The 23725-nt window shown below is 46.3% G+C and overlaps 1 protein-coding gene across 1 annotated transcript in view; it reads left to right on the forward strand.

Annotated features, from left to right (window-relative positions):
• The window catches only part of Flt1 (fms related receptor tyrosine kinase 1), a 162461-nt gene that overhangs the window by 77523 nt on the left and 61213 nt on the right, over nucleotides 1–23725 (forward strand). The window contains exons 12-14 of the mRNA XM_075972009.1: nucleotides 1369–1477; nucleotides 7307–7615; nucleotides 12022–12168. Of these exons, the coding sequence (XP_075828124.1) occupies nucleotides 1369–1477; nucleotides 7307–7615; nucleotides 12022–12168 (565 nt within the window). The remainder of the gene's footprint in view (nucleotides 1–1368; nucleotides 1478–7306; nucleotides 7616–12021; nucleotides 12169–23725) is intronic.

Below are 23725 nucleotides of genomic sequence, written 5' to 3' on the forward strand. Positions count from 1 at the left end.
CCTGCCCCCAACAAGCTTGTCTTGTCACAACTGTCCACAGCTTCCATGACTCTTGTTAGTGTGCATAGTAATTACAAGAAGGTGGCTCTCAGAACCCATCAGTCCCCATTCTTCATTAAAATTAACAACCAAAAGAAGGAAAGAGGCAACTGAACGTCTTTCAGACTGTTCTGCACTGGCCTCCCACATTGCAAAAGGGAAAGCATTTATCGGAACCTTACACAGGGAATGATTCCAAACACTTTTAGAAGTCATTGGCCGTGGGGATTGCCGTCCTCCCCTGTGTCTTCCCATGGACATCCTGGCAGCGCCTACACAGCTGCATCACGAATGTCCAAAAAACTGAATGAAAAATTCATTTACAGCCTTCTTCATTGTCTAGAATTTCGATAACACCTAGACGATCTCTGAGTGGACATGATTAAGTGGATACTTCCAATGATCAGCGAGAAGAAAGGAGAAAGGTGTTCGCTGACTGAAAACATTGAGCATGCTTTTAGTCTTCTTTTCGGATTGACCTATTGTATTTTAGGTGTAAGAAGTGTTCTGCTTGCATGTATGTATATGCCCCACAGATGTGCCCGGTGTTCACAGAACCCCTGGAACTGGGCTCCCTTTAAGTTGCCTGAATTTTCGCCCCGTTGTTACGGCAGACTTTATTATTTCATTTGAAAAGTACTTCCAATTTCATATCAACTTGACCACTGCCTGGGGACAGTCCTGCTAAATCACAGCGTGAACATGCCAGCTTCTACCTTCATTTCTGGAGACTGAGAAGGCATAATCTTTAAACACACATACACGGGACTCTTAGCTTCTTAGCTTTCAGTCTCCTTCAAGACCACAGCGGGGCGGGTTTGGGGGAGGGCTAAAGGACATATCCTTTGACTGACTGAGCCTCCTGTCTGTCCTTCTGTCCTTACATACCCACTCCACGTGCCCACACAAAGGCCTCCTGTGGCCAGCTGGCACCTGTACTCTCTGGTCACTCAAACAAGGAAAGGCCCGGGCCTCACCTGTTCCTCTCACAGATGTGGCCTGACCACCCCGTGGGGTGGGACGTGCAATCCCACAGCTCAGCTTCAGGTCTGTGATTGTTATGCCAACAGACTGAGATAAGCCTAAAACCCTGCCTACGAGTCGGATGTCATGGGCTCCGGTCTCCTGAGGACCTGCCTTCCTGTTATTTTTCTGTTCGTGCTGGGGCTCCACAAGCAGAGGGCTTGCGGGGCGGCTACCACCCCGGCCTGCAATGCCCTCTTTAAAGGCTACGTGAATGGAATAGGTGAATCACTCGAGCCCTGGAGTGGCTTAGGACTGCCTCAAAAGATCCCTGTCCTCTAGCTGAACTTTGTCTCTCTTTCACAGACGGTTAGCACGTTGGTGGTGGCGGACTCGAGAGCTTCTGGAATCTACAGCTGCAAGGCCATCAATAAAATAGGGACTGTGGAAAGAAACATAAAATTTTACGTCACAGGTAAGCTATACTGACTCTGCCTTCAGAGAGACCCGGTGGCCTCAGTCAGCTGTCTTTGTTTTGAACACCCCTAGTGATTTTTTTTAAAACATTCCGTAGACGCATCCAGCTGTGAGCACCACCATTCTTGCTCCCAGGAATAGAATTCCACCAATCACTCGCTTCTCTCAAGAGCCCCTTCCCTGAGTTCTCCTTCCCACACTTGATTCTCAATTGGGATCCTTTTCGCTCGCTTTTGGACCCCCTTCAGGACCTACCCCAGGTCTGGCCTCTTGTTCACTCCCAACCCCTATGATGTTCAAGGGTTTCTTTGTTGCTCTTGGCTTGGTTTGGTTTCAGGTTTGTTTTTTGATTTTTTTTTTTTTGGTTTTTTGTTTGTTTGGTTGTTTGGTTGGTTGGTTGGTTGGTTGGTTTGGTTGGTTGGTTTGGTTTGGGTTTTTTTTTTGTGAAGGTTGTTTTGGGGTTTGTGGAGTTTTTTTACTTAGAAATTCATAGTTGAAGTAGTTCAGACCAGCGGGGGACTAAGACTCTCCTGTCAAAATCTGAAACTGAAATTTGTTCATCATAACTAATGGGCTATGTTTGAGCAATAGGGATTTTTCATTTTAAACCCGTTGGACTCTGCAAATCTTACAACCGGCAAGGCCCACGACTGGCTCTCCCTAAGTCCCTCCCCGGGTTCAGGAAGGAAATAAGGAACTCAGTGTCTAAAAGCAACCGCCTGGCTCCGCGCTCCCCCAGCTTCTGAGGAAACCCGGGCAGTGTGCCAACCCTCTGGAAACTTCACACCGCATGGAGCAGGCTGCTGACACTGCCTGGAAGTCTCTAGAAAGAACGAGACTGGACTAATGTCATGAGGCAGTTTGCACTGTTAGATGACAGGAGCCTGTGGCCAGTGAGCCACGCCCTAAAGAGTCTGGGCCATGGAGACAACCTGAAAATCATTCTCAGACGTGAAGAGTGCCCCTGCATTTTCTGGAGAGAGGAGAATGCCACAGCAAAGCCCCCCTAGATCAAGGCTAGGTTTCCACCTTCTCATCTTAGAGGAATAGAAAGCAGTGCATCTCTGTGTCCACTCCCAGCAGGAAAGTCCTTTGCTGGGGAAGGATGCTTACCAAGATTTCCCTCCGCAAGTAAATCCAGGTGCTTTGGACTAAACACAAAGGTTTGCATTATTCTTATGTTTAGTTGGAAACAGGTTTTTACAGTCTGAATCTGTAGTCAAAGCTTGTGTGGTTTGGAAGATGAAAGACAGGACAGTGCCTTCGATTTTGAACTAGCTAGCAACGGTTGATGGTACCCACTGCAGAGCAGCGCATGACAACTCTGGTGTATCAGCACAGGCCCAGGTCCCCCAGGAAGAGATGAGGGCACGTGTCATATCCTAGTGTCAGTATGTACCTGCAGCAGTAATGTGATGTTTGAATTACTCTTTGGTACCATCACTGATAGAGGCCACATATGTAACTTAAACTTTTCCGGGACTACGGAGATGGCTTAGCGGTTCAGAGTGCTTGTTGCTGCTGCTGCCGCTGCTGCTGCTGCTGCTGCTGCCGCTGCTGCTGCAAGGAACTAGGGTTTGGGTTCCCAGGATCCCATCAGGTGACTCACAATTGCCTGAAATTCTAGTTCCAGGTGATTCTGTGTCTTTTTTCGGACCCCCATGGCAACTGCACATACATGTGCCTAGCCACAGACATAGACACGTATAAAAAAAAGAAATCTTTTAAAAAATTTTTCTAGTGTTCATTTATTTTATAGAATCATGCTTTAGAGGCTGGATGATGGTGGCACTCGCCTTTAATCTCAGCATTTAGAAGGCAAAGGCAGGCAGATCTCTGAGTTGGAGGCTAGCCTGGTCTACAGAGAGAGCCAATACTAAACTGAGAAACCCTGTCCCAAAACAACCCCCCATTAAAAAAAAAGATTAGCTTTATTTAAGCCAGTATATTTAAAATACTATATTCTATTTTTAATATGTTATCAACAAACTTGATACTCTGATAAAGAAACAGAGCATGAGGCGCAGGGGGCTGGGGGAAAGTGTAAACAGAGAGGGAAGAGGCTGGACTCACCCCTGTGTGTGCAAAGCCAAGAAAGACCACCACTGGGGACCAACGACGCTTCTCTAGCTGCCGACTCATCTAAAATTACTCCGTAAGCCTTGCCATGTGTCCCGACTTCTTGTAGATTGCTGTGCCTCCATCTGGACCTCAAGGCCAGGCTAGGCTAGCCTGGAGTCCTGGAGCTGTTCAGGCTGCCGAGTAGGCTGTAGCCATACCTGTTTGCCTGGCACTCCATCCCCGTGGGTAGGGGGCATGCCCACTTCCATGCCCACATCTGCTCCCCGGCCTTTGCCCCCGAACCTCTCACTGAGTCTACTTCAGGCTGCTTCTTGGCCTAGTGGTCAGGACCCTGAAGAATGAGCAGCCTGAGGAATGACTGAACCAGTCTAGAGGCACACTTGGGAACCATCTGTCTTTATCTGGGAATGTTGGCACACACACACACACACACACACACACACACACACACCAAGGCCTTGAGCCTTTCCTAGAGTAAAGTGACAGAGGCTCAGGGTGGGCACACTCCTTTGGCCCATAGAGGTGTCACATTAGAGGGTAGGGTCCAACCAGAACAGACCAGATAAAGGCCCAGGAGGGGACACATCTCCTATGGAGGCTCGTGCTGGGAGAGGCCATGCTGAGGGGAAGGGAAAGACATGCCTCCTAGAAGCTCACAGCACTTCTGAAAACACAAAAACTTCAACTTAAGCCTGAAACAGTTCATAACCTAGGCCTGGTTGTCTCGGAGAAGCTTTTCTCCCCATAACTCTTGTCTACCAGCCCTGGGAAGCCTACATGTGGGTTGATGAGAGATTGACCTGCTTATATTCACTGTTAATTTAAGACAGGATCTCACTATGTATCCTTGGCTGTCCAGGAGCTCATATGTAAACCTGACCAGCCTTGAACCTACAGAAGTAACTAACACCGTGATCTCTGTGGTAGAGTGCCCTCCCCCTCATATCATGTAGGTGGCCCTGAGTTCAAACCCTGGGATCCCCTACCCCTAAAGTGGCTGCCTAAACTTTAAATGCTGCAAAGATCGATTTGGTGATTTGTTGATTCTCATTTTAATTATGTCCCTCTTCTTAACACACAGTGGTTTCTTCCTCCATGGGGAAGCAGCTAGCTATGGTCCTTGGCTTCCCTGGCCATGTCCTCTCCTAAACCTGGTACTTGTACCTAGGAACTAAGCAGAGCTTTCTAGTGACTATTCGTGTTCTTTCAGGGACTATTACTGCCAGTTTTCAATGGAAGTAAAGTGTTCAGTGTTTCAAACAAGATGACAAGCGCCCTTTCCAGTGTCTATGTAGGGCCTCCCAGTCAGGTGACCATGCCTGCCCACCTAGTGCCCGTTCACACACGGGCATGCTCTGCCTACAGGATTACCTGTGTGTGTCTCTCTCTCCTGGACCCCATCCAGATGAGGAGTGTTATTTGGTGACAATGCCTAGGGAGCGCTCAGCTGCTCTTCTCATTGGCAGAGCTGGAGGACGCTTTCCTAGGTCTGTTTCTATATTCAGGCTTGAAAAAAATAATTGAGGAGGAAAACCCTCTGGGTTTACTAAATAAACGATATTTGTCTACAATCTTCTAGGGATCAAAAGCAAATACTGAAAGGGGGTTGCACTGAGAAACAGAAAATCCTAAGGGCTGTCTGAAGGCTTCAGACGCATCTACCCCCTCCCCCCCTGCAAACAGGATTGCAAGATGGATCTGAGGGTTTTCCTAGTTGTTTGTTTGTATTCTCTTCTCTGGGTAAATTTTGCATGCTTTTTTAAAATTTTATTTTACCTTCTTTCTGGCACCCGGTGTGACTATGAGGGTGAAACCGGAATGGCTGCAATGTCTTATCTCCCTCGTTTCCCAATGTCACTAAATGCATTTTATTTTGAGATTCCTGGTGGCACTTGGCAAAGATAAACAAAATCTTCCATCAGGAAATCTGTGAGCTATTTCCCCAGGAAGTTTCAAATCACTAAAGTAAATAGAAACTCCGTACATGACCTCAGTGGTGTGACCGGGATCCCTGGGTGCCAACCCACCGGGATGAGTCCAGAGGAGCACAGAAAGGCTCTGATCTTAGGAAAAGGTCTGCATGCAGCCCTCTGTCCTTGTGTCTGTGTGGACGATGACAGCGAGCATGTCGTTCTCCCTTGGAAGGACGTAAAGCAGATGCTGAAGCAGCCGCTGGCGTGGCTATTGCAGACACCTTACCATGTTTTCAGCAAGAGCGTCTCTCCTCTCTGCCTTGCTCCTCAGCCACCACCACCTCACAGGCTGCTGTCACCCCCTGCTTCCAGGTTTCAAATGAATACTTGGCATTTCTTCAGACAAGACATTTTATAATACAGCCAAAGCCAGAAAAATCAGAAAAACAAGCAACGTGGGATTTAGGAAAGAGCTGATACGATGTCTAATTTTGGACTATTGTCCCCTTAACGTTTAAAGGTCCCTTTATACCTTTGTTTACGGAGGATAATAATAACAACAGACAACAGCTCTTTTCATCTTCAAAGCTCTTTGTAAAATGTTGGCCCAAATTCTTTGCTCAAATATAGATACATCATCAGTAGCAAGCAATGGGAAGGTATTGAGAATAAGTCAGTTCAGGGCCAGTAGCCATGAGCATTCTAGAATGGCATGGAGGAGCCTGTACCCAAGAGATGGTTTGGAAGGACCCCTGAGAGGTGGGGTGCACAGGCTGGTGTAGAATGGGAAGGGGTTTAGGAGGTGTAGAGAAAGGATGGCAGCTGACCCTCAACGGAGTGACTTTTGTTGACGTCATTGCCTTCAAAACCATTTCTTATTGTTTCTAAGACTGTCACAAGTAGTCCGGGTCCTCTTCAAACTTCCTACATAACTAAGGATGGCCTTGAACTCTTGGCCTGCCTGCTTCTACTACCTCCCCAGTGCTGGATGGCAGCTGTGCGCCTCCGTACCCCACTCCTTAGAATGATTTTTTTCTTTAGAGTAAATACGACCTTCCCACCTGTGGGGCTGGGTACACTAACTAAGCAAATTCTCTGCCACTGAGATATGCCCCCAGCCCTAAATTTGACTTTAAAACTATTGGACGTCTCTGGAATCTGGAAACTGGTCCGAATTTGCCTACATTTTCAAAAGAAAACATGTTGCCTTTTGTGTATGGGTACAAGCATTCCCACTAAAGGACCGGAGTGGGTGAGGAACCTGATTGTCCTCTGCCCCCTGGACTAGTAGAGAGGCCATGGACTCTGTTCAGAAGCAGCAGGGAGAAGGCCACTGTGAAGTAAGGGCAGTCCCTGAAGGGCTGGCCCTGACCAGTCTTTCCGGCAGGGCTCAGTTGAAAGGAGCTGTTTGGAGCTAGCGTGCCTGTACAGGGACCTTGGAGTTTTAGTACATGTTGCTCTTGGGCTGTCTTATTATTTTACTCTCCTCAAATATCAGCTTACCAGGACTGTACGTGATAACGAGATGGAGCAGGAGGTTCTGGTTCCAAGTTAGGAAAATCATTTCACCAAGCCGAGCAACTGGGGACAGATAAGAAAAGGTTACCTGCCCCCCAAACTGCCCTGATTTTGCATTTCCTGTGTCACTTGGGATGGGCTCAACTCCACAGGCTCTCCCAGCTCTGTTTGATCACTTCCGCTAACATAAAAAGACAAAAGCCTTGTCCGGGCTGATGTTTAGAGGATCTGTGGGGGGAATGAATGGTTCTTGCCATGTCTGAGTAGCTCACTGGGAGACACTTGGTCTGAAGTTCTTTGTTCTTATTTTCTAGATGTCCCGAATGGCTTCCACGTCTCCTTGGAAAAGATGCCCACAGAAGGAGAGGACCTGAAAATCTCCTGCACGGTCAACAAGTTCCTGTACAGAGACATTACCTGGCTTCTGCTCCGGACAGTTAATAACAGAACCATGCACCACAGCATCAGCAAGCAGAAGATGGCCACCACCCAAGAGTATTCCATCACTCTGAACCTTGTCATCAAGAATGTGTCCCTGGAAGATTCAGGCACCTATGCCTGCAGAGCCAGGAACATATACACAGGGGAAGAAATCCTCCGGAAGACAGAAGTTCTCGTTAGAGGTGAGCACTGCAACAAAAAGGCTCTTTTCTCTCGGAGCTCCAAGTTTAAAGGCAGGAGGAGTGATTGTACCACACAGAGTAATGTCAAACATTAAAGGACTCGTTGAGAAGTCACGGTGGTCTCCTCTCATCTTGGTTTATTGTCACTGTTGCTAGCTTTCAGGCCCAGAGGAGACGCTCCTCTCAGAATGAGTTTGGACACGATAGTGTAATAAGGATCCCCAGTGCCCGCTGGCCCAGGGTGCTCTCTGGGCCACCTGGTGTGTGTTTGGATGAAGATCCCTGTACTCTGCCTTCTCTCTTCTGTCTTCTCCTGCCTGATAGACAGCAACCTGGGACTCATCTTTTATTCCACTCTGATGCCAACCTCTTTTGATATATATTTTTTTTAAGTTGTGAAGCTGCACAAACTGAATAATTTAAGCCAATTGCTGGTTCCTGCCAAAGATGGACACGAATAAGTTAATTTTTTCAGCACAGCATGAGTACAGTTGAATTTGAGTCTTTGTCGGGTGTCTACCTGGTTTTCCTTTTAACTGTTTTCATTTGCTCTTGATTTTGTAAATAGTACCTGGATATCAAGTTATAATGCTTATTTATTTGAAAGTATTTTTTTACATGAATTATGTTGATCTTGAACTGGGGGTTCTAAGATGGGTCCCAGGGGCACAAGATATTGATGTAATTCTGAGAGGAAAGTATGATTGATGAAGGTCCACCCAGTCAGCTCCACCCTCCTCTGTCCATATTCCAGGTAGTTCCACAGGTATTTCCTCAGTAGGGAGTCCAGCATTCAGCCTCTGCTCCTCGCTGCCCTGCGCTGGACCAGCAATCCCTGACAGCCGGAGAAAGCACAGCAAGCCTTCATTCTGAATATTCATGGCCCCTGGGCACTGTTGTAAAGCCCTTCATCTTGCTTTGCTGGCATCAGAGGTGTCCACAATCCGTGTATCCAGGACATATTGTGACTAGAGAGTTCATGCAGCCATCTTAATATCTACTAAAAAATCTACCCACTAAAACAGGAAAAGGCCACCTTCTCTGTATACAAATGTTAATTGGATGTTTATGGTCGTTAAGAAATTGCAAAAGTACAAGCGCAATATTAAAACTATTTAAATGCATGCCTTTTTTAAAAAAATCAAGAGCAATAACATTTTCAGCTTGCATTTGAAGGAAAGGTACTTTTAATATGCATTGTTCTGTTTCCATGTATGATTGATCTTTGTATGTGAACTACAGGGGTGGGGGAAGCCAGCAATAATGACCAAAATAGAGTGGCTGAGAAACAGGGGCTGGGCAGTTCAATGGGGAGTGATAACATGGCCGCTCTCAAGCTTGGGAACTCAGCAGCCTGCTTCCGCCTCTAGGCAACAGACTGGGTCCCGTGGCTAAACTAGTCTTTCACGTGGGAATTGCTTTTGTCAAGTGTGAAAGAGTAAACAATAGCATTTCCCCCAAAGGCCACTTTTATGGAGCCCCGAATGCTGTGAAAACAATCAGTGGCCTGGAAGGCTGTCAGCCCAGAGGAAAGAATAATCAATTGTGTCTTGAAGCCTTACCTATGGCTCTTTGGCCTGGCCTCTTTGTTCATTCTGAGGCAATGTGTTCCTTCAGGAAACACAACCTCAGCACCATTAAGAAGACTTTGGGGGCTCAGCTTTTTGGAAAGCTTTTTTAAAAAAATTAAGAATTTAGGGAGCTTTCTCAGAAAAACTGAACTGAACATGCAAAGCCTTCCTATTCCTTCTCTGGGAGGAGGGGAAGATGCATGTATTCCAAGAGACAATTTTAAGAATTACATTCACTGTTATAATTAATCCTTCCCGAAGATTCTTCTAAGAAAAGAATCTATTATTGTATAGGTTGTTTTTTAATCTTTCTTTGGGATATGAAGAGAGATGAGGGAGAGAGAGAGAGACAGCTGAAGGAAAGGGGAATGAGGCTGGCTCCTCAGCCCTTTCCAAAAGTGGAAAAAAGAAACCACATCTTTAGGGGCCTAGGACCTAGCCAGCAACACAGGCTAAGAAGGAAAAGAACCTCTTGTGGGCAGTTGTCTTTGGCTACTGATAACCAGCAAAAGTATTCTGTTAATTCAGATTATTTTAGAAGAAGGGTCAGGTTTCTATTTTTACCAGCTATGTATGGGTTCCATGCACCTTTCTTCCTTAAAATGTCAAAATCCATCGCTACAGAGTCTGAGGTAGAATTAACAAAATATGATGCTTAGGTTGAATGACTCTGTAGACAGAAACCAAAACTGGGAAACTTAGCATACAAAAAGAAAAATTCATAGATAAATCTTCATACTGTATGCTTCCATAGGTGCGTGTGAACCTTGTATTTAGATGGAGTTCTGTGTTTATTCCGCAGCTCTTTCTGCTGCTCCTGTGAAGTTTGTAGCATAAAATCGGCCCTTTGGATGCTCTTCGCAACATTTTTGTTAAATCGGACATTCTCTTCTAAGTACATCTGTCAGGGAAACTCACAACCTATGTCCACATGATATTATAAACTGTAGCTATGAAAAGTATTAGTGTTTATAGGCCCTGTATTCAAACTTCTCTTAAGGCCTATGAGCAGTGATGGATTGTTTTATCACAGTTACCACATTGGTCATAGTAAAATGTGCTGGAGGAAGCTAGGAAACACAACGGACTGGGTCCGGGTTTCAGGTTAAATCTGTCCGAGTCACTGTTCAATGCTAACTAGCTGTGTGTTCTTTATTCTGTCTCATCATATCTCACCGATGCTCTGTAAAAGTGTCAACATTGTATCGAGCAAGCGCGCACAAGTTATCACGTATGGAAAGTTTTTTTATGGGCTACATTTTTCAACAAGAAAAGCTGACAGGCTGCATAGAACATAGACACAGAAATAACAGGACTGGTTTCGCCCGTGAAGGTGAGCTAGAGGAGACGAGGGGCATACTCATGTGGCCAAAGAGCGTTCTCATGCAGCCTCCTCCGGAGGAAGGGATCTCAGTCAGCCCGCACGCCTTCATATTTCATTTTGTGTGAAACAAGAAGGCTTATTAGAAACTCTGGAACCCCACGCCCTTGAGAAATCTCATGGGTAGTCACCCTGCCTCGTTCTCACTACTTGACCGTGTTATATGATGGTATACTTCTTAACCTGGGATTTCAAAATGGCCTTAACAGATGCTGACCCTGAGAGTTTCCCTGCAGGAATCTAAAGAGAAAGGTGTGGGGACGCAGCAGACTCCTGCAGGGGATGTGGAATCCAGGCCACAGCAGCGCCACTTTGTAGCGTAGCCATTCCTAAGCTGCGCACTCCCCGTGTTAATGCCCTAAGATGAGGACCCAAACCTGGTCAGAGAAAGCTCAGACCAGTGTGCAGAATATGTAAGTCACACCTAAACCCTTGGGATTTCTGTCCTAGGATCTGCAAACGAGATGCAGAAGGAGGACTGGGGGCGGGGGTTGGGGTGGGGGTAGGGGATGACGTTAGGAGGCGTTTCTGTTCTTCTCTGTCGGACTTGAGTCCCTGATCCAATCCCGTCTCGCTAGAATGTATACACATCAGCAGGACTGACTGACTACTTCGTTTCCGCAGAGACACTGTACTCATTGGGGCCCTGGGGGTACTGCGGTTCCTGTGTGGGATTTTAATATTATAATGTATTGCATCTTAATGTATTAAGTTCATTTTTTGTTGTACTATATTGGTTGGCATTTTATTAAAATAAATTGTATTGTACCATATTTGTATGTTTTAAGAGAAAATAATATAAAATATAATATTTGTGCTATTATATAGCGCAAAACCTACAATTTGTGCCTCTGCCTCTTGAATTAACTTTTTGGTTGCTTGCACTGGGGAAGGGAATGGAGGGAGGGAAGTAATCAATAAAGCTTTGAAAATTCCAGAACTTTCCTGTTTGGTCTGCTGCCTCAAAATGTAGATTATGGAGTAACACAACCCATCCCATACAGCTCAAATCAATACAAACTCAGAGCCACCGGGCTCAATGCAGAAATCACACACAAGACATAAGATTACATTGGCCCATCACAACATGTAATAGGAATGTAAAAAAAAAAATACAACCCTACATATACAACCATGTTTTTCATGTTGAGTTTCTGAAATATTTGAGTTTTAGAAAAAGCTCTTCCTTGTCAAAGAAGAAACCGAGTTGGCCAGATAAGACCCCTGTGTGTCTAAAACCAGAGTCCAGCCTAGTCCCTCATTTTTCCATTCTAGTACATTGTAACTTATTGTCATGGCTTACTAAGAGAAGCAATAACTTTAATGAGTGAAGATAAAGGGGACAAAAATGCATGTTGAAGCCTTATGGTCACCTTGGGTGGTCTCTGCCTCTATTAAAAACGCCAATGTTTGTGCAGTCGAAGTAACCCCAAGCCCTTCTCTTTCCTCACTAGACCAGAAGGCGCCGCACCTGCTGCAGAACCTCAGTGACCACAAGGTGTCCATCAGCGGCTCTGCGACCTTAGACTGCCTAGCTAGCGGCGTCCCTGAGCCTCACATCGCTTGGTTCAAAAACAACCACAAAATACAGCAAGAACCTGGTAAGAGACTCTCCCTTGCCCTCGGTCACACCCTTCCCTCCCAGTCTCCCTACCTCCTGCCTCTCCGACATCTAGAACCTTCTGCTTAGCATGCTTGCAGACTGTGTTTACTTCAGCTTCCAAGAAGGAATCACGGCGCTGGCTCCGCGACCTTATCCCCAGCACTAGAGGGCTTCCTTACTTCATCTGTTCATCCTGAGCCTTTAACCAGATCAGAGGGACAGACACGGGAAGGCCGCCCAGGAAGTGGTTCAATTCACTGGGACAGCTGGAAGGATGAGTGTTGAAATAGGAGTGGCGGGGCTGCTTCCCCAGCACCCGACCGCCCGCATGGCTAGCTTTACCCGAAATAATTACACGGAAACTGTATTCTTTTAAACACTGCTTGGGCCGGGCTGTGGTGGTGCACGCCTTTAATCCCAGCACTCGGGAGGCAGAGGCAGGCGGATCTCTGGGAGTTCGAGGCCAGCCTGGTCTACAAGAGCTAGTTCCAGGACAGGCACCAAAGCTACAGAGAAACCCTGTCTCGAAAACCCCTCCCCAAAAAAAACCAAAACATTGCTTGGCCCATTAGTTCCAGCCTCTTATTGGCTAGCTCTTACATACTGATCTAACCCTTTTCTAATATTCTGTGTAACACCACGAGGTGGCTTACCAGGGAACATCTTAACCTGCGTCTGTGTCAGGTGGGAGAATCATGGTGACTCCCTGACTCAGCTTCTTTCTCCCAGCATTCTGTTCTGTTTACTCTGCCTGTCTAAATTCTACCCTATCAGAGGGCCAAGCAGTTTCTTTATTAATTAACCAATGAAAGTAACAGATAAGATACAAGTCCCGCCTCCATCAGATGAGGAGTGGGTTTCTTGGCTTGGGGGCTTGCATAGTTTTGTTTTGGTTTGCTTTTAATTTTTAAAACTTTGATGTGTTTGAGAGTTTCATCTGCATGTATGTTCAGGTACCACTTGATTGCCTGGTGCCTGTGGAGGCCAGAGAAGGTGTCAGGTTCACTGAACTGGAGTCACAGATACCTGGGAGCCATCACATGGGTGCTAGGAATCAAACCTGGGTCCTCTGGAAGAGCAACTGATGCTCTTAATCACTGAGCTATTGCTCCAGCCCCATATTGCACTTTTCAGCACTTAGTACATATGAAGCTCAAAGAGGTAGATTTATAATTTTTTAAAATTCGTCTATACTCGTTTTCATAATCTGGGAGCACTATTTTATTATGCTAGTTTAACAAAAGCATTTACTTTTTTTAGGGGTGTGTGTGTGAGTGTGAGACTCTGTGAGAGTGTAGGTGCCAATGGTGGGCAGAAGAGGGCATTAGATTTCCTGGAATTGAAGTTGCAGGTGGTTGTGAGCTGCCTGACGTGGCTGCTGGGAATTCAACTCAGGTCCTCTTGAAGAGCAGCAAATGCTCTTAGTCGCTGAGCCATCTCTTCAGTCCTAAAAGAGAGAAAGAGAAAAAGAGCAACAAAACAACTTTCTAGCTTAAACTAATTGTTATGAGCTATTTTCTTTTTAAAAAATAAATCTGGCTAAACTAAAATCAATGACTATGGACAGGGTCTATATTCTGCCTGCTTCACGCTGTGGCTAAATAAGATTAAACTAAACTTACATTTTTGGTTGACAGTTATATTTGTACAAGGACCTGGTTTAGTCCCCATATTATGAATAAAATTGTCCTTATTCACAAGACTTGACAACCTCCATCACTCGTGTGACGGTGTGGCGTGCTCCCAGACTGTGATTCTTCCACTCAGAGCAAGTCTCCGTGTGAGTCTGGGATCTCATCTTGGGATGAGACCACGAGAGAACAAAGCTTCACAGTATTGATGGTGTCTCAGGAGGGCTATGTATTCCGCAGCGCAGTCAGCCCTGTCACACCTTGTCTAGAAGGAGCACTTCTGTTCCCCAAGCACAGCACGCTGGGACCAGCTTGCCGCTGCTCCTAAGGACCTCCCTCTCGCCAAAAGGGAGCAGCTTGTCTCTCTCTGAGACTTTTTTTCCTGATGAAGGGTTCCACTTCCCTCTTACTGAGGTTGTTTAAAAAGATAATTACTTGTTGTGTGTGTGTGTGTGTGTATGTGTGTGTGTGAGAGAGAGAGAGAGAGAAGCCTATTTATCCTATTCTCATAATTTATTGTTATTTTTGAAGAACTTATTTTTAATTATGTTTGTGTGTGTAGGCGTATACACTTGAGTGAGGTGGCTGAGGAGGCCAAAGGCATTGATTCCTCTGGGGCTGAGTTACAGGTGGTTGTTCCTTGCCTGTCACAAGTGTTGGGAACAGAACTCAGGTGCTCGGCAAGAGCATCCCGTGCTCTTGGCTGCTGAGCCACACCTTCACCTCCCGGTATTCCTTTGTAACCACCAGGTGACAATCTATCTGGGCCTCCTACTCAGAGGGTTAGAGTCAGTCACATGTTCCCAGAGTGTTGACTGCATGAATGACGTCCAGAGACTTGCCTGCTACCTTTAGTAGCTCATCTGGTCATCCAAACACCTGGTTTGAGGCAGGGTCTATATATCACAGAGCTATATGAAGAGATTTTGGAATATCCTTAGGCCAATATGGAGAACAGACAACTTGGCCCAAAGAGATTGAATGACTTACGAAAGCATTTATTTTGTAGAAGATGAATCCCTTGAGGTATTCTGCCATCGGAAAAAGATGAGAGACTACGTAGACAAACACATAGCTCATAAAAGAGACTGGTGTGACTGCTTTCCCCTATAAAGTCAGAGTCCATGTCACATAACAGAGGCCCAAAGGAGCCCTATATGCTCTCGAAGCCTGGTGAAGTGGCTTTCGCTCTGTCCTCCACCCTCATGTGATCACAGGCCGTGCAGATTCCATGATGTGCTGAGAGAAAATGGTGACTGGCAGTTTGAGAGACTTGAGTCTGATTTAAGTTCAGTTGTTAGGCCCTAAATTTGAGTTAAAAGTTCAAATATCGTAGCTCGTGCCCGTGAGCCCAACACTGGGGAGGTGGAGGCAGGCACTTCAAGGCGTTGAGGGTTCAAAGTCGGCTTAGACCATAGAGACCCTGTCTCAAACAAAACACAAGGTTCAACCAGTTCCGAAAACCCATGGCTGTTATGAGGCTGGAGGGGGAAAAAAACAGCACTCATACCACACACACACACACACACACACACACACACACACGCACGCACAGCAAAAGGGAACATAACTGCCAGGTGAGTCCACCACAGAGACCAGGGCTTGAGGCCCCAGCACTGAGCTCTGCCTTCTTGGGTCCTGTTTACTTCTGAAACTGGGATAATGCTGACCGCACATGGTGAGGTTTTGACCGTGTTGCTCAGTCAAGCTGCCCATGGTCACAGCTTAGTGAGCGTCACCACCGTCTGACTCTCCTTGTTATGCAGAAATTGGCCAATGAGTTGGAATCTGCTAGAAAACATCAAGACTGAGTAAAGCATCCCCAGCGTCAGCTCTCCCCAGACCACAAAGAAGCTTCTAAATGAGTCTTCTATAAACTCTTAGCTAGGTCTGTAATAAACACCACTGTCAGCACTTGTTAAATTTCACTATGCTATGTCCACCTTCTCTCTTTACTTTCTGTTTAAAGCTGTGCTAGCCGGGCCACTGAGGTGGCACTGTAGGTAACATGTTGGGCGCAAAGCCTGTTAACCTGAGTTTTTGAACCCCAGACCCCATGTGGTGGAAGGAGAGGACTGGGATCCACAAGTAGCTAATTCCCACTGTAACTTCCTGGGAAGGACGTTCCGAACAGTAGTCACACTCCCACAAAGTTCCAAATGCGACCTGAGGTGCAACAGTCAGGCCCACATCCTCCATCTCCTTGGCTTGTTCAACAGCACACAGAGGTAACATCAAACACACCGACTCTACAGAGCTGTTTCCGTTACAAACCTGTGAATACGGACCATTGGTAACCACAGTAGCCAGCCCTGACTTGCCAGGGCTCCATGGAGTGGAAAGCCCCTTCACATGTTAACCCGGTGAGGCTAGACTATGTTTGAAAACCTGAGCATACAACCCAAGTGAGACTCCTATTTCACAGAAAGCCTAGCCCCTCAGAAGGGCTCAGAGTATTGTAGGGGTGTTGGATCCTTAACAGGATCCGGTCTACTATCGTTATTACTCATGAACTGATAACTCTTCAACATTCCAAAGAAAATAGGAGAGAGGAAGCTGGGCACGCATGCGAGCACATGCCCCCGTGACCATCAAATGCCTGTTGAAAGAGCTGAGGGAACGTCTGCCCCCTCTTCATTTCCTCCCTTTCAGTGAGACCCAGGCGTTCCTGCAGAGAAAAGCAAAGGCAAGAAAGCTGGGTAGTAACTTCTTGGGCCAAAGGGCAGCAGGCAGGAACAAAAGGAAATCTGGAGTGTGCGGGGCCGGGACAGCATGCACACCCGCGTGGGGGCCGCCTCTGCCACAGCAATGGAACAAGAGGAAAAAGACCCGAGCAATCCACGTCACTGACTCCTGCAGCGGCAGGCTCTCCCGCCTCCTCGCTTGATCAATGGGCATCACCGCTCACTGACCACCCCTCCCCTGGGGCTCGCCTCTCACACCCTGCCTGCCTCACATACTCCCCGGGCTGCTTCGGTTTCCACCTGGCAAACTCACTGCCCTAGTATCCTTGTCACCAGAGTGTTTTCCTTCCATCTTACGGCTAGGAGACAGCCGTTCTTCACTGGTCCCATTCACACTCATTCTCGGCCTCACTTCTCGGGCTTCCTGCGTTCTTCAAACCTTCCCGCAGCAATTGCGAATTATTGATCATTTGGTCAGACAGCAAGAACCATGTTAAGCTCATAACTGTTACCTGAGGTGGGCGCTAGTGTGAGCTGGTGCACGGGTAGACTGTGCTTCACAAACACCACTGCCATGGGCACTTCGCTCGTGTTCATTTGTCTGGCTGGTTCCTTGTGGCAGTTCGGAGAGGCTCACTAAACCACTCTGCCGATTTTATAGGTTCAAACAGGAAAAAGTAGGGAGGGGGGAGAAACGACTGGCTCGGGTCATGGCATCTGAGCAAGCTAGGCTTGTCTCTGACATAGGCAGCTAGTACGGCAGTGTGTCTTATCTCTCGCAAGGCAACAGGCAGACCGGTTCTAAACAGCCAGGTTGACATCCAAAACCATCTAACAGCAATGAAGACCTTTGTATTCCTCTTACATGTAAAAGCTTCCACAGACTTGCATTTAAAACATGGTTAGAAATCATTTTAAAGTGTATTAAAAAAAAAGATAAGGCATTTTAAAAGCTGGGCATGCCATCTATGAAGAGAGAAATGATCTTGAAGCCAAATCTAGTTATCTTTAGGGGGTTTTCTGTATTCATTTTGTTTTATTGAGACAGGGTCTCACCATGCAGCTCATAGTAAACCTGGAACTTGCCATATAGACCCGGCTGGCCTGGAGCTAACATGGGCAGGTAGCTGCCTTTGCCTTCCCTGTGCTGTCATTAAAGGCAAGCCCCACCATGCCCAGCTAATTTCAAGTTTTCAAGAGGTGGAAATTAAAGCCGTATCAGTTCACACCTCACTCGTTTATTTAAGAAGCTGCTCCTTTCTATCTAGCACAGTTGCTAGGCTGGGCAGACATGACATGGATCTGTCTTCCCCCTGCCCCTCAGAACTGATAACCAAACCTGGGAGCTTGTGCTCCATAGGCGAGAACACACCACTGAGCTAAATCCTTAACCTCTGACTTCTGGATAGTAAAATTAAATCAAGATTAAATATATAAAGCTACTCCAAATTTTAAAATATAACCAAAAGGTCAAGTAATCAACCTGTGTAGTGTCCTGATGGGATGCGGCTTTTTCAAGCAGTCCCCGTCCTTGTCCTGCTTGCTCACTGTCCACATCAGCTGGCCTCAAGGTGGCGTGAGATAAGTTAGTAAAATGAGGCCGGACGAAAACGCCACGACTTCATCACAGGGCTCAGGTCTGTGTAACAGGGGAGCTGAGAAAGGGTTGGCTAACCTGGCTAAACAAACTGCTGCAGAGTCCGGCGCTAGGGCCCATGTGGGCGGCTGCGGTGGCAAGGAGACCACGCGCACCGAAAAGCAGAAGGGTATGCCTTGACAGTGTTCACCATGAAGACGTGTCTAACATTTGAGGCAACAGATATGTTTAACTTGATTTCAAAAAATCACACAATTCCCACCTATATCAAAACTCGCACATTCCCGTTAGCACCTCCACATTTTATGTCTTATATCTTGGTTAAGAATAGATTTAATTTTTAAAATCTTGACTACATTAAAAACTGAGAGAAAATCCACTTTCTGCATGAACTTCGGTGCTTTAGGACTCTGTAGGCAATAGGCTCCAATGGCTAAGTGTTGGTTAACTATAAAGAAGAAATGAGGGGAACCTTGAAAGAGGTGAGGGCAGGGCTGCGTGTCCGAACCAGAGCTCAGCAGAGAGCAGCTGGAAGGACCAGGACGGGGTGGCAGTGCTGGCAGACATGGAAGATGCATTTCCTCTGAAGGGTTGAGGGGACGCAAAGCCAGGTTTAAAGCCTGTGTAACACAGAGACTCTGCCATAGAGGAAAGACCAGGCCCTAGAGCTCCATCAACATTGAACGTTCATGAGAGACGGATTGGATTACTTGTGACAGTGGGCGCCGGGAGCATGCCTTGGTCCCCAGAGTTAGACAGACAGCCCGGTTCCTGCAGAATAGTTCGCTTCTGTTGGGCCCTTACACAATGTGACAATCTGCAGCCAGATTGAAACAGTGTTGCGGAGTCACTTTGAAGAAATCGGCTCTGAGTGTCTTTCTCCCTCCCCAGGCTGCCTGCCCCAGGGCCTGGCGACTCACATTTAATACATTCCTTCAGCTCCATCCATTTCCTTCTGAGATGCCCCACCAGGGTCTGAATGTGTTCCCCACAGTGATCTGGCTAAGTATGTACCCCGCAGGGGGTGGAGCTGGCAAAATAGCTCGTGGCAGAACTGATGTGGCTATGAGCTGATCCAACTTAGAATCTCAAAAGGCCCAGAGAAAAGGGTCTCTGAGCAGCCACACACACTGAGGAGAAGCTCCTTCCTCTCCTGAAGAGCTCTCAGAGAGCGTAAGGCAGGGCTGACCTGAGAGTCCTCAGCAAAGCCTCCTGGAGCAGACATGAGCCAAACAACACTGAGAGGAAATGTCCGTGCAGGTCCAAGGCACTTAGAGTCCTTACTGGTTAAAGCAGGCGGATTTTATCCAGAGCATCCTGTGTCTCCAGCGGACTGAAGCAGGAGCAGCAGAGAAGCACCAGAAGGCAGGGATTAATCTCTCTTCTTCACCTGAACCTCGGTTACACGCTGAGTGACCTGTCCTGTCACCGCTGCATCACGGTGACAAAGATCAGTACCAGTGGGCACCATGGTGACAGATCAGAATCAACTGCGGTTGTGAAGGGATTGAGTAGGTGGAGCAAAGGCCTTGGGGAGAAGCAGAGAGAGGGAGAGAATGCTGCAGGGGAGAGCAGGGAGACTAAAGGCACCTGCTTGCTTTGCCTGCGCTCTTGGTATCAGCCTGATTTCTCCAGAAGAGGAATGGCAGCTAGATACACATAGAGTGAATTTTTTTATCAGTCTCAGACGATGCAATTCAGGGGCAACAGATCCACTCACAATGTTGTGGTCATGCTGTCATCTTCTTCCTAAACCACGAGTGGAAACCAGAGACAGAGAAGAGAGAGAGAGAGAGAGAGAGAGAGAGAGAGAGAGAGAGAGAGAGAGAGAGACGCTGTGTCTTGATCCCAGGGCTTTAGCTGCTTCTCTGACTCTCAAGGCCTCTCCTTGGCTATGATGGACCAAAGCTCTCTTTGGAGTCCTTCTGTGACTCTCTCATACAGACTCATGCTCTGAGCATGGCAGAGGGGGGCAGCCCCGTTCCAGAGAATAATCAGGGCTTGAGAGACTCACAGGAGAGAGAGAGAGAGAGAGAGAGAGAGAGAGAGAGAGAGAGAGAGAGAGAGAGAGAGAGAATAAAAGAGATCTAAGGTCGTGGGGTGCGGAGGCACACTTTCCTAGTAGGGTTGAACCCTGTCCAAAGACACCGAATGGTCACTCAGAGCGGGAGAACTCCAACCCCAGTCTACCAGATCCTTAAACTGAGGACGGTGCTCAGAGAGGAGAGGAAGCAGCTCCTTTGCGGCTTTAAGTACACCAATGCCATTGGGTGTGGTTTTCTATTCCAGACGTCCAGAATTTTCCTGGAAATCCTCCTCCTCTCAAATCCAAGCTTAAGAGAGTTTAACCAAGACCTAACTTGGCGCATACCCATAGTCATGCCCCTGGATCACCACTCTGCCTAGTTAAGGCAAACAAAGATGCTCTCAGATAATCTGCTGGGTGAACTTTGTACACTGTTTCCAGGGCTCAGTCCCACTAAAGCAGTTGAATCAAACAACTTTGGCGCCCTCCATCCCATCAAATAGTGAACTTGTTTCATTCAGCAGGGTCAGCTAATCCTTCAGCTGGCCTTCACCAAAGAGCAAACCAAACGCAGAAAATGCTGTCCGTACCAGGACTTCTTACATTTTCGCTTACACAGTCGCATGTATGTGAATATAAACAAGACACAGACAGACCAAGCATTTACTGAAAATAAATTATAAGGAAATCCATTTTAAAACAAGTGTTTGGTTTGCATAGCATCTTAGCATTCATTAAAGAAAAAAAATGATGTAGGAAAGAATTTAGGATTTACTTAAAGAATTAAGTCTTGGCTGAACTTATAGGAAACAAGGCATCTTCAGTGTTTCTCAAAGTTGATCAATTCTTTGACTTTATAACAACCAAGCTGAGAAGACCACTTTGCATATTTTGTAATGTAAAATGACAAAAGTATATTTAAAGCCACTTTAGAAATTTCCTTTAAGAAACTTGGGCCAGAAAAAAGAAAGGAAAAGAAAGTTGGGTCAGGCAGTGATGGTGCACGCCTTTAATCCCAGCACTCGGGAGGCAGAGGCAGGCAGATCTCTGTGAGTTCAAGGTTAGCCTGGTCTACGGAGTGATTTCCAGGGCAACCAGGACTGTTACGCGGAGAAACTCTTCCCCAAAAAAGCAAACAAATAAATAAGTAGTTAAAAAAAATTGAACCAGCAACTCTAACAGCGATTTTAAACCCAAGCGTTCTAGTTAATATGATTCAAAGCTTGGCGGCAGGATGTTTGACCATGCTGGAAAAAAAAATCTCCTTCTGGAAAACTAATGTATATTAGTGGCTAAATTGCCATCTTATTATGTTTCCACTTTTCACCCTTTTTGCTTAATTTGGTTTGTTGTTTGTTTGTTTCTTTTTTTGAGACAAAGTCTCACTGTGGAGCTCTGGCTGGCCTGGAACGCTGGGCTCAAACTCTCAAGGATCCATCTACCTCAACTTCCCAAGTGCTGGAATTAAAGGTGGCCTACACCACATCCAGCTCCACTTTTCACATTTTGTATGACATGTATATTTGTTGTTGTTTTTTTTAAAACATACTAAATGGAATTTAGTCTCAGTTCGTTCAACTAGTATCCCCTGTACAACACTGAATCCACACCTTAGTACAAAGAAAAATTGCAGGCAATAAATGTAACAAACAAAGCATATTGTATAAAGTCAGAAAACTGCGATGAAGAAGGAGGAAACAAAAGAAGTCAGGCATCAGTGCGAGCACGCCTTTAATTCCAGTGCTCAGGAAGCAAAGGCAGAAGGATTTCTGTGAGTTCAAGGCCAGTCTGGTCTACGTAGTGAATTCCAGAACAGCCAGAGCTACACAGAAAAACCCTGTCCCAGAAAATAAACAACCAACAACTGGAGAAAAGAAAGAAAAAAGAAAAACCAAGCTAAAAAATGGATTATAGTAAGTGGCTGGTAGTGGCATTATAAGGGAAGGTTGGTACCTGAGCTGAAATCGCAGTGTGTAATGTATTATTTGAGGGGAGTTAGAGAGCTCTATCCATGTCAATATACACCATCCTTTCTCCTTTTTAGCAGCCATGTATTGCAGTATGATATCTACTCCCATAATTCATTTTTTAAACTTTAGCCTCTATACAACACAACATTATTTCCCTGTATTAAAACAGAAACTAGAAAACCCACTGTATGTAGACAACTATGTCTTGTGGCAGAAACAAATCCAACCTTCCAGGCGGGCTATGGCAAATGTGAACACACCATAAGCATTTATTGGTCAGGAGCGTCCACATGTATTTATATCACACAGATATGTATTCAGCTCCCAACACCCATGTGGGTTGGCTCACAACTGCCTGTAACTCCAGCTCCAGGGGATCTGGTGCCCTCTAATGGCCTCCAGGGCATCTACACTCAAATGAACACACACACTCACACACACACACACACACACACACACACACACACACAGAGAGAGAGAGAGAGAGAATTAAACAATAAAAAATATAAATCTTAAAATAAAGATGAAGAGCAAGTTTAGCTAAATCCAATGGCATGACCTCGATGTCAGAAGTCAAGATGGTCACGTGACAAGAAAGGAGCCCCTTTTCAGATTGGCAAGCCAGTTAAGAAAGCAGGGTCATCTGTGTGGGAGGAGCAGGAAGTGCAAACACAGTGTACATTTATTAAACAAGTACATGAATCAAAAACTCTTCAGGTTTAGTGTGTTGTGTTCAAATGCTATACTCTTGCCATTTTCCAACACCTCAAGGCATTAGTGGAAAATAAATAATTTACAAAGCCCCTTGGAAATGCCAAATGCTAAAATAGCTAGACACGTTTAGACACATGTAGACTTCCCCACTGGATCAGCTGATCACAGACTGTTCGGACGCCTCTATCATCCACCAACTTAGCAGCTCCTTGGGGTCTTACACTAAGTCTCACCTTTATACCCTTCTGGGCTCATAAAAGATTCCCAGGAACAGAACCTAGAGCGAAACTTCATTTGTCTCTGTGGGGCTACCAACACCTACACAGCCCCCTGAATTATTTCTATGCTCCAGAAACCTGGGCGTGTTTGAACCTTAGGACGATAAAGTCAAGCGGCATAAATGTAGATTCCGAAGAGAGCTGAGCATGCGCATATATGAACTACCGCATACAGAGTCGGCACTAATGGCAACCGTAAGTGAAGACTCGCTAAGACCGCAAAACCATCCCTCCTCTGCCCTGCACTCCATTGCCCAGGGTCTTCAAGCATTTTGTCATTCTCCGGTCTCTGGAGGCCAGCCGGCTGTTTGGCACAGTGCTAGATACTGGGGACTCAGGAAAGCTAAGGCAGAGTTACTGTTCTCCATACTGGAGTGGACGAATAAGAAAGTCCTCAATCTGACTGCAGAACGATACACACAATACAGTAGGGCAGGCGTGGAGTGACAGGCAGGGCAGGGGTCCAAGAGCAGTGGAGGATACCTTTCGAGACAAAGTCTTTCTGTGTAACAGCTCTAACTGTCCTGGAACTCGCTCCGTAGACCAGGCTGACCTTGAATTTACAGAGATCTGCGCGCCTCTGCCTTCTGAGTACTGGGATTAAAGGTGTGAGCCACCACTGCCTGGCTCAAACTTTTCATTTTTAATGTTGACC

Source organism: Microtus pennsylvanicus, chromosome 1, assembly GCF_037038515.1.
Source record: "Microtus pennsylvanicus isolate mMicPen1 chromosome 1, mMicPen1.hap1, whole genome shotgun sequence".
Taxonomy (NCBI): domain Eukaryota; kingdom Metazoa; phylum Chordata; class Mammalia; order Rodentia; family Cricetidae; genus Microtus; species Microtus pennsylvanicus.